A 12151-nucleotide genomic window follows, 5' to 3' on the forward strand; every position below is an offset into this window, starting at 1 on the left:
TCGGCTTACAAGCCTCCTCCTTTTTCCTCCAAACATAACAATGGTCATTATGGCCAAACAGTTCTATTTTTGTTTCATCAGACCAGAGGACATTTCTCCAAAAAGTACGATCTTTGTCCCCATGTACAGTTGCAAACCGTAGTCTGGCTTTTTTATGGCGGTTTTGGAGCAGTGACTTCTTCCTTGCTGAGCGTCCTTTCAGGTTATGTCGATATAGGACTAATTTTACTGTGGATATAGATACTTTTGTACCTGTTTCCTCCAGCATCTTCACAAGGTCCTTTGCTGTTGTTCTGGGATTGATTTGCACTTTTCGCACCAAAGTACGTTCATATCTAGGAGACAGAACGTGTCTCCTTCCTGAGCGGTATGACGGCTGCGTGGTCCCATGGTGTTTATACTTGTCTACTATTGTTTGTACAGATGAACGTGGTACCTTCAGGTGTTTAGAAATTGCTCCCAAGGATGAACCAGACTTGTGGAGATCTACAATTTTTCTGAGGTCTTGTCTGATTTCTTTTGATTTTCCCATGATGTCAAGCAAACAGGTACTGAGTTTGAAGGTAGGCCTTGAAATACATCCACAGGTACACCTCCAATTGACTCAAATGATGTAAATTAGCCTATCGGAAGCTTCTGAAGCCATGACATCATTTTCTGGAATTTTCCAAGCTGTTTAAAGGCACAGTCAACATAGTGTATGTAAACTTCTGACCCACTGGAATTGCGATACAGTGAATTATAAGTTAAATAATCTGTCTGTAAACAATTGTTGGAAAAATTACTTGTGTCATGCACAAAGTAGATGTCCTAACCGACTTGCCAAAAACTATAGTTTGTTAACAAGACATTTGTGAAGTGGTTGAAAAACGAGTTTTAATGACTCCAACCTAAGTGTATGTAAACTTCCGACTTCAACTGTATATCCTACCAACCGTACATTAAAAACTGTTATATCTTATCTACCTAGAGAGTTCTCATCTATATTTTTCTTAGCTGTCTATTTACCACCACAAACCGATGCACTAAGACTGCACTCAATGAGCTGTATAAGGTCATAAGCAAACAGGAAAATGCTCGTCCAGAGGCGGCACTCATAGCCGGGGACCTTAAGAAAATCCCGCTATGCCCTCCTGATGAACCATCAAACAGGCAAAGCATCAATACAGGACTAAGATCGAATCGTACAACACCGGCTCTGACGCTCGTCGGATGTGGCAGGGCTTGCAAACCCTTACAGACTACAAAGGGACAGTTGAGAGCTGCCCAGTGACACGAGCCTACCAGACGAGCTGAATTACTTCTATGCTCGCTTCGTAACACTGAAACATGCATGAGAGCATCAGTTGTTCCGGACGACTGTGTGATCACGCTCTCCGTAGCCGACGTGAGTAAGACCTTTAAGCAGGTCAACATTCACAAGGCCGCAGGGCCAGATGGATAACCAGGACGTGTACTCCAAGCATGCGCTGACCAACTGGCAAGGGTCTTCACTGACATTTTCATCCCCTGTCTGAATCTGTAATACCAAGATGTTTCAAGCAGACCACCATAGTCCCTGTGCCCAAGAACACTAAGGTAACCTGCCTAAATGACTACCGACCTGTAGCACTCACGTCTGTAGCCATGAAGTGCTTTGAAAGGCTGGTCATGGCTCACATCAACACCATTATCCCAGAAACCCTAGACCCACTCCAATTTGCAAACCGCCCCAACAGATCCACAGATGATGCAATCTCTATTGCACTCCACACTGCCCTTTCCCACCTGGACAAAAGGAACACCTATGTGAGAATGCTATTCATTGACTACAGCTCAACACGGGGGCACCTCAGGGGTGCGTGCTCAGTCCCAGTAGTGGTTTGGTGAACCACGCCCACATGATGACAGTAACCTTGCCTGAGACATTAAGACTTGTATTGACTACACAAGGCTTTAGCTCAGTGGGCTAAAACAGTAATTTGCTGTGCAGGAGATCTGGGTTCAAACCAGGGTCTCATATTATATCTGGTGTAGACTGGTAGACCAAATCAAAGGGTTTCATATTGAATCTGGTGTAGACTGGTAGAACACATCAAAGGGTCTCATATTGAATCTGGTGTAGACTGGTAGAACTAATCAAAGGGTTTCATATTGAATCTGGTGTAGACTGGTAGAACACATCCAAGGGTCTCATATTGAATCTGGTGTAGACTGGTAGAACACATCAAAGGGTCTCATATTGAATCTGGTGTAGACTGGTAGAACTAATCAAAGGGTCTCATATTATATCTGGTGTAGACTGGTAGAACACATCAAAGGGTCTCATATTGAATCTGGTGTAGACTGGTAGAACACATCAAAGGGTTTCATATTGAATCTGGTGTAGACTGGTAGAACTAATCAAAGGGTCTCATATTGAATCTGGTGTAGACTGGTAGAACTAATCAAAGGGTCTCATAGTGAATCTGGTGTAGACTGGTAGAACACATCAAAGGGTCTCATATTGAATCTGGTGTAGACTGGTAGAACTAATCAAAGGGTCTCATATTGAATCTGGTGTAGACTGGTAGAACACATCAAAGGGTCTCATATTGAATCTGGTGTAGACTGGTAGAACACATCAAAGGGTCTCATATTGAATCTGGTGTAGACTGGTAGAACACATCAAAGGGTCTCATATTGAATCTGGTGTAGAGTGGTAGAACTAATCAAAGGGTCTCATATTGAATCTGGTGTAGACTGGTAGAACACATCAAAGGGTCTCATATTGAATCTGGTGTAGACTGGTAGAACACATCAAAGGGTTTCATATTGAATCTGGTGTAGACTGGTAGAACACATCAAAGGGTCTCATATTGAATCTGGTGTAGACTGGTAGAACACATCAAAGGGTTTCATATTGAATCTGGTGTAGACTGGTAGAACACATCAAAGGGTCTCATATTGAATCTGGTGTAGACTGGTAGAACTAATCAAAGGGTCTCATAGTGAATCTGGTGTAGACTGGTAGAACACATCAAAGGGTCTCATATTGAATCTGGTGTAGACTGGTAGAACTAATCAAAGGGTCTCATATTGAATCTGGTGTAGACTGGTAGAACACATCAAAGGGTCTCATATTGAATCTGGTGTAGACTGGTAGAACACATCAAAGGGTCTCATATTGAATCTGGTGTAGACTGGTAGAACACATCAAAGGGTCTCATATTGAATCTGGTGTAGACTGGTAGAACTAATCAAAGGGTCTCATATTGAATCTGGTGTAGACTGGTAGAACACATCAAAGGGTCTCATATTGAATCTGGTGTAGACTGGTAGAACACATCAAAGGGTCTCATATTGAATCTGGTGTAGACTGGTAGAACACATCAAAGGGTTTCATATTGAATCTGGTGTAGACTGGTAGAACACATCAAAGGGTCTCATATTGAATCTGGTGTAGACTGGTAGAACTAATCAAAGGGTTTCATATTGAATCTGGTGTAGACTGGTAGAACACATCAAAGGGTCTCATATTGAATCTGGTGTAGACTGGTAGAACACATCAAAGGGTCTCATATTGAATCTGGTGTAGACTGGTAGAACACATCAAAGGGTCTCATATTGAATCTGGTGTAGACTGGTAGAACACATCAAAGGGTCTCATATTGAATCTGGTGTAGACTGGTAGAACTAATCAAAGTGTAACTTAGATGTGAGAATGATACAGACTCAGTCCTGGAATACATTGCAATATTACAGCTATAAGACTGACCCTTACTCTTTCTCTCTCTCTTTTTCTCTCTTCCTCTCTCTCTCTGTCTCTCTCTCTCTCTCTCTCTCTGTCTCTGTCTCTCTCTTTCTCTCTCTCTCTATCTCTCTCTCAATTCAATTCAATTCAATTCAAGGGGCTTTATTGGCATGGGAAACATGTGTTAACATTGCCAAAGCAAGTGAGGTAGATAATATACAAAAGTCAAATAAACAATAAAAATGAACAGTAAACATTACACATACAGAAGTTTCAAAACAATAAAGACATTACAAATGTCATATTATATATATGCAGTGTTGTAACAATGTACAAATGGTTAAAGCACACAAGTTAAAATAAATAAACATAAATATGGGTTGTATTTACAATGGTGTTTGTTCTTCACTGGTTGCCCTTTTCTTGTGGCAACAGGTCACAAATCTTGCTGCTGTGATGGCACACTGTGGAATTTCACCCAGTAGATATGGGAGTTTATCAAAATTGGATTTGTTTTCGAATTCTTTGTGGATCTGTGTAATCTGAGGGAAATATGTCTCTCTAATATGGTCTCTCTCTGTCTCTCTCTCTCTCTCTCTCTCTCTCTCTCTGTCTCTTTGTCTCCCCTTCCTCTCTCTCTTTTTCTCTCTTCCTCTCTCTCTCTGTCTCTCTCTCTCTCTCTCTCTGTCTCTGTCTCTCTCTCTCTCTCTCTCTCTCTCTCTGTCTCTGTCTCTCTCTTTCTCTCTCTCTCTATCTCTCTCTCTCTGTCTCTCTCTCTCTCTCTGTCTCTCTCTCTCTCTCTCTCTGTCTCTCTCTGTCTCTTTGTCTCCCCTTCCTCTCTCTCTTTGTCTCTCTCTGTCTCTCTCTCTGTCTCTCTCTGTCTCCCCCTCTCTCTCTCTGTCTCTCTGTCTCCCCCTCCTCTCTCTCTCCTCCAGTCTCTCTGAGCGTCCGTCCCGACAGATCTCAGGTCTTTGAATATGAGTCTTTAATTGTGAGCTGTGCTGAGGGGAACTCTGCTGCATGGACACTGAAGAGATACACATCGACTGGGAAGCTTTCTGCTTGTGGAACGGACTGGGGAAAACAACAAGGTTTTTCTTGCATCGTGTCACTAATCCTATCAGACAGCGGAGTGTACTGGTGTGAGTCTGGGTCTGGAGAACACAGCAATGCTGCCAACATCACAGTACACGGTATGTCCACAAATCTACTAACATGATAGTGTTTAGCGTTTAATCTGGTTAATCTGGTGCTGTGATACTGGAGAGACCTGTTTATATATTATATACAGCTGGTGTCACGACTGTCGCCGAAGTCGGATCCTCTCCTTGTTCGGGCGGCGTCCAGGCGGTCAACGTCACCGGTCTTCTAGCCATCGCCGATCCACCTTTCATTTTCCATTTGTTTTGTCTTGTTTTCCCACACACCTGGTTCACGTTTCCTTCATTACTTGTCGTGTATTTAACCCTCTGTTTCCCCCATGTCTGTGTGTGAAATTCTTTGGTGCTGGTGCGCGACGGGTTTTGTACCCATATTTTGTCATTCTGGATTCCATTGGTTCTGAAATCTATACAGCGTTCCTCACGGAGTTCCCTGGATTCCATTGGTTCTGAAATCTATACAGCGTTCCTCACGGAGTTCCCTGGATTCCATTGGTTCTGAAATCTATACAGCGTTCCTCACGGAGTTCCCTGGATTCCATTGGTTCTGAAATCTATACAGCGTTCCTCACGGAGTTCCCTGGATTCCATTGGTTCTGAAATCTATACAGCGTTCCTCACGGAGTTCCCTGGATTCCATTGGTTCTGAAATCTATACAGCGTTCCTCACGGAGTTCCCTGGATTCCATTGGTTCTGAAATCTATACAGCGTTCCTCACGGAGTTCCCTGGATTCCATTGGTTCTGAAATCTATACAGCGTTCCTCACGGAGTTCCCTGGATTCCATTGGTTCTGAAATCTATACAGCGTTCCTCACGGAGTTCCCTGGATTCCATTGGTTCTGAAATCTATACAGCGTTCCTCACGGAGTTCCCTGGATTCCATTGGTTCTGAAATCTATACAGCGTTCCTCACGGAGTTCCCTGGATTCCATTGGTTCTGAAATCTATACAGCGTTCCTCACGGAGTTCCCTGGATTCCATTGGTTCTGAAATCTATACAGCGTTCCTCACGGAGTTCCCTGGATTCCATTGGTTCTGAAATCTATACAGCGTTCCTCACGGAGTTCCCTGGATTCCATTGGTTCTGAAATCTATACAGCGTTCCTCACGGAGTTCCCTGGATTCCTATCGGACCTTTTGATAATTCAACTGCTCCGGTTATTACCCAGTTCTGCTCTCCTGCGTCTGACTTCCCTGCAGCCAGTTACCCCTATAACCCTAACCCTTACAGCTGTGATCCTGGAGAGACCTGTTTATATATTATACACCCCGTACAGCTGTGATCCTGGAGAGACCTGTTTATATATTATACACCCCGTACAGCTGTGATCCTGGAGAGACCTGTTTATATATTATACACCCCGTACAGCTGTGATCCTGGAGAGACCTGTTTATATATTATATACCCCGTACAGCTGTGATCCTGGAGAGACCTGTTTATATATTATACACCCCGTACAGCTGTGATCCTGGAGAGACCTGTTTATATATTATATACACCCCTTACAGCTGTGATCCTGGAGAGACCTGTTTATATATTATACACCCCGTACAGCTGTGATCCTGGAGAGACCTGTTTATATATTATACACCCCGTACAGCTGTGATCCTGGAGAGACCTGTTTATATATTATACACCCCGTACAGCTGTGATCCTGGAGAGACCTGTTTATATATTATACACCCCGTACAGCTGTGATCCTGGAGAGACCTGTTTATATATTATATACACCCCTTACAGCTGTGATCCTGGAGAGACCTGTTTATATATTATACACCCCTTACAGCTGTGATCCTGGAGAGACCTGTTTATATATGATGTTTATATATTATATACAGCTGGAGCTGTGATCCTGGAGAGACCTGTTTATATATGATGTTTATATATTATATACAGATGGAGCTGTGATCCTGGAGAGCCCTGCCCTTCCTGTGACTGAGGGAGATTATGTGACTCTGCGCTGCAGATATCAGGGAACTTCCTCTAACCTCACAGCTGATTTCTACAAAGATGGATCCCTCATCAGGAATGAGACTACAGGAGAGATGACCATCCCTGCAGTATCCAAGTCAGATGAAGGACTCTACAAGTGTTCCAACTCTGAAGGAGAATCACCAGAGAGCTGGATGACTCTGACAGGTGAGGATATATCCCTCTTTCCACCATTGAGTGGTGCTAATACCTACGGTAAATACACGCCATTACTCTGTATTTTGCAGTAACTAACCGTACAAATATATACATTTCAGGAAGAAAAAAATCCTTAATTTAAAATGTGTGTATTAGTGTGTATGAAAGACTTTGTCAACTTTCTCCCCAGTTCCAGCTCCAACCCCAGACCCCACTACAGTGCCAGTGTTGCCCATGTCTCTGCCCAGGCTGCTGGGTAGTCTACTGGTGGTGTCTCCCTACCTGCTGGTGACCGTCGTACTGCTGGTGAAATGCAACAGACGTCGGACTCAAGGTAAGAACCTGAGTTCATACATTCCACTGGCATCAACAACCTGTTGTCCAAATACATTATAACACAATGCTGAGCCATGTCTTAGTGTTGACAACTGGCATCAACAACCTGTTGTCCAGATACATTATAACACAATGCTGAGCTATGTCTTAGTGTTGATAACTGGCATCAACAACCTGTTGTCCAGATACATTATAACACAATGCTGAGCCATGTCTTAGTGTTGATAACTGGCATCAACAACCTGTTGTCCAAATACATTATAACGGGGTCACAATGCTGAGCCATGTTCAATCTAGAGCCCCTAGCTCTGATTGAACCATGTTGTAAAGTGTTGATAACTGTATCTCTGATTGAACCATGTTGTAAAGTGTTGATAACTGTAGCTCTGATTGAACCATGTTGTAAAGTGTTGATAACTGTGGTTCTAATTGAACCATGTTTAAAGTGTTGATAACTGTATCTCTGATTGAACCATGTTGTAAAGTGTTGATAACTGTATCTCTGATTGAACCATGTTGTAAAGTGTTGATAACTGTATCTCTGTTTGAACCATGTTGTAAAGTGTTGATAACTGTATCTCTGATTGAACCATGTTGTAAAGTGTTGATAACTGTATCTCTGATTGAACCATGTTGTAAAGTGTTGATAACTGTAGCTCTGATTGAACCATATTGTAAAGTGTTGATAACTGTAGCTCTGATTGAACCATGTTGTAAAGTGTTGATAACTGTAGCTCTGATTGAACCATGTTGTAAAGTGTTGATAACTGTAGCTCTGATTGAACCATGTTGTAAAGTGTTGATAACTGTAACTCTGATTGAACCATGTTGTAAAGTGTTGATAACTGCATCTCTGATTGAACCATGTTGTAAAGTGTTGATAACTGTAGTTCTAATTGAACCATGTTGTAAAGTGTTGATAACTGTAACTCTGATTGAACCATGTTGTAAAGTGTTGATAACTGCATCTCTGATTGAACCATGTTGTAAAGTGTTGATAACTGTAGCTCTGATTGAACCATGTTGTAAAGTGTTGATAACTGTAGCTCTGATTGAACCATGTTGTAAAGTGTTGGTAACTGTAGCTCTGATTGAACCATGTTGTAAAGTGTTGATAACTGTAGCTCTGATTGAACCATGTTGTAAAGTGTTGATAACTGTATCTCTGATTGAACCATGTTGTAAAGTGTTGATAACTGTAGCTCTGATTGAACCATGTTGTAAAGTGTTGATAACTGTAGTTCTAATTGAACCATGTTTAAAGTGTTGATAACTGTATCTCTGATTGAACCATGTTGTAAAGTGTTGATAACTGTATCTCTGATTGAACCATGTTTAAAGTGTTGATAACTGTAACTCTGATTGAACCATGTTGTAAAGTGTTGATAACTGCATCTCTGATTGAACCATGTTGTAAAGTGTTGATAACTGTAGCTCTGATTGAACCATGTTGTAAAGTGTTGATAACTGTAGTTCTAATTGAACCATGTTTAAAGTGTTGATAACTGTATCTCTGATTGAACCATGTTGTAAAGTGTTGATAACTGTATCTCTGATTGAACCATGTTTAAAGTGTTGATAACTGTATCTCTGATTGAACCATGTTGTAAAGTGTTGATAACTGTAGCTCTGATTGAACCATGTTGTAAAGTGTTGATAACTGTATCTCTGACTGAACCATGTTGTAAAGTGTTGATAACTGTATCTCTGATTGAACCATGTTGTAAAGTGTTGATAACTGTAACTAAAGTAACTAAATGAATACTACATTATATTACAGTATTACCGTGTGATTAACAGGGGACTAACCCTACTGATTCTATGTAATACTGTATCTCTCTAAGTAACTAAATACATACTACATTATATTACAGTATTACTGTGTGATTAACAGGGGACTAACCCTACTGATTCTATGTAATACTGTATCTCTCTAAGTAACTAAATACATACTACATTATAACAGTATTACTGTGTGATTAACAGGGGACTAACCCTACTGATTCTATGTAATACTGTATCTCTCTAAGTAACTAAATACATACTACATTATATTACAGTATTACTGTGTGATTAACATGGGACTAACCCTACTGATTCTATGTAATACTGTATCTCTCTAAGTAACTAAATACATACTACATTATATTACAGTATTACTGTGTGATTAACATGGGACTAACCCTACTGATTCTATGTAATACTGTATCTCTCCAAGTAACTAAATACATTACTACAGTATTACTGTGTGATTAACAGGGGACTAACCCTACTGATTCTATGTAATACTGTATCTCTCTAAGTAACTAAATACATACTACATTATATTACAGTATTACCGTGTGATTTAACAGGTGAGCGTTTTGAAGAAGAGTGAGTCTGGGACACACCTGATCACCATGACAACACTCAGAATGGAACTCACTGCATTCTAATTCTAGAACTGTTATTTACATACAAGACATGTCTTCTTTTACTGGTCCATTATAGGGGCCTTTTTATAAAATACGATATATTTAACTGCTTAGATGTATTTTTCTTATTTTAAGGTGTTTCAATATATGTTGTGTTGTATAATTCATTTAGCAGCAGTCTTTTTAAAGGTGGTGTTAATCTGCAGATCGAAAATACAATTCACCCCACCCAGCCACTGTTTTGGTAGACAGCTGTGTAACCTATACAGACAAGCTGACGTGTTTTTAGTTCAGACATTGATATGACTACGACTATCTGAGAATATAACTGATTGATTTGAATATAAAAGTAATATAGACCTGGTGTTTGTTTTTTTTGTAAAGCGTTTTTTATTTTTCAATTTAATTAACATCTAGATACTATCTTACATGTTGTAACATGAATGAATTTCCTCATTCCTGTATGAATAAACATGAAAACCACTAGCTGGCTCTGTTTCTCCATCCTTCCATAACTAAACTCACTGTGAAACAAAGTGAAAGTAACTTTCACCGAGTTCTGTTTCATTCTTCTACTCGCCGTCCTTCCTTGAACACGTTTGTGTCGCATTTAATTGTTACGTTTGTCCTCGATTATGTTCCTATGAGACTTTTGGGCAGTTTTTTTCTGGGTTTACTGACCGGAACTCAGTTTTATTTTCCTATTACAAACAGTTTTTAGCGGCAATATAAATCAAATCAAAACATGTGAAATGAAGACGCCGGCGGCTTGGTGTTTCAGGGGGATTATTCTGTACATCGGAGTTTCCCTGAGAGCAACAGGTAGGCTTAAACTTTAATTATAGTTTTTAATTCAGATACCAGAGAAACTTTATAAAAACCGGCACTTGTTTTTATCAAACACACTCCCATTGATTTTCGGCCCCATCGTTAAAAAGACAGAATGACATGTTTTTATTTCCCTACACTCACAACGTAAGTAAATACTTTGTCCAACGACGTGTCTATAGACCATTCCAATGCGACAGGTGTCGTTGACAATAACATTGGTTACATTCCAAACAGACACACCCTGTCCGCTCAGCCCTGAAATTAAGTTCTTCTTAACGTGACGTCTGCGGTAGGAAGGAGGAAGGGAGGAATTAAAGGCGAAAAGACGTCCATATGTAAATGAATGATTAATAATACTCCCAATGAAAATCCGAAAGAAATCTCTCAGCACGTTGCCCAGTTTTATCAGAATCTGTATACGTCAGCCCAGTCAACTTCCAATATAGATCTTTTCTCAGACAATGTAGCAAACATTGCTAAGAAGATAGATAATGATTTCAGCGTTTTTTTGTGATGATGAGTTATCTGATATTGAAATAACGGACTGTATTAAAAGCCTTAAGGACAATAGGTCCCCTGGAAATGATGGTTTAACAAGCGAGTTTTATAAAGCATTCAATGATAAATTAATTCATTTCATTCTTGCTTTGTTTCACGAATCAATAGAAAAAGGGGGAGTTACCAGGCTTCCTTAAAGCAAGGTGTAATTACTTTGATTCCCAAACCTAATAAGGATCCTCTTTATATAGACAGCTGGAGACCCATTAGCCTGTTGAATAATGATGGGAAATGATTTGCCCTTGTATTTGCTAAGAGGTTGAAACAAGGCTTGTCAATCATATAACTGGTTTTATTAACGGTCGACACATTAGTAATAACATCAGGTTGGTCTCAGATGTGATTGACTATAATGACCTCATCCTTCATTAGTAATAACATCAGGTTGGTCTCAGATGTGATTGACTATAATGACCTCATCCTTCATTAGTAATAACATCAGGTTGATCTCAGATGTGATTGACTATAATGACCTCATCCTTCATTAGTAATAACATCAGGTTGATCTCAGATGTGATTGACTATAATGACCTCATCCTTCATTAGTAATAACATCAGGTTGGTCTCAGATGTGATTGACTATAATGACCTCATCCTTCATTAGTAATAACATCAGGCTGGTCTCAGATGTGATTGACTATAATGACCTCATCCTTCATTAGTAATAACATCAGGCTGGTCTCAGATGTGATTGACTATAATGACCTCATCCTTCATTAGTAATAACATCAGGCTGGTCTCAGATGTGATTGACTATAATGACCTCATCCTTCATTAGTAATAACATCAGGTTGGTCTCAGATGTGATTGACTATAATGACCTCATCCTTCATTAGTAATAACATCAGGTTGGTCTCAGATGTGATTGACTATAATGACCTCATCCTTCATTAGTAATAACATCAGGTTGATCTCAGATGTGATTGACTATAATGACCTCATCCTTCATTAGTAATGACATCAGGTTGGTCTCAGATGTGATTGACTATAATGACCTCATCCTTCAT

General features: G+C 40.2%; 1 protein-coding gene across 1 annotated transcript in view; it reads left to right on the top strand.

Annotated features, from left to right (window-relative positions):
* Nucleotides 1-10314: 10314 nt before the first annotated feature.
* The window catches only part of LOC139542301 (butyrophilin subfamily 3 member A2-like), a 53021-nt gene continuing 51184 nt past the window's right edge, over nt 10315-12151 (top strand). Inside the window, exon 1 of the mRNA XM_071347558.1 lies at nt 10315-10577. Coding sequence (XP_071203659.1) covers nt 10508-10577 — 70 coding nt within the window. The 5' untranslated portion in view covers nt 10315-10507. The remainder of the gene's footprint in view (nt 10578-12151) is intronic.

The sequence above is a fragment of the Salvelinus alpinus genome, chromosome 2 (genome assembly GCF_045679555.1).
Source record: "Salvelinus alpinus chromosome 2, SLU_Salpinus.1, whole genome shotgun sequence".
NCBI classification, from domain to species: domain Eukaryota; kingdom Metazoa; phylum Chordata; class Actinopteri; order Salmoniformes; family Salmonidae; genus Salvelinus; species Salvelinus alpinus.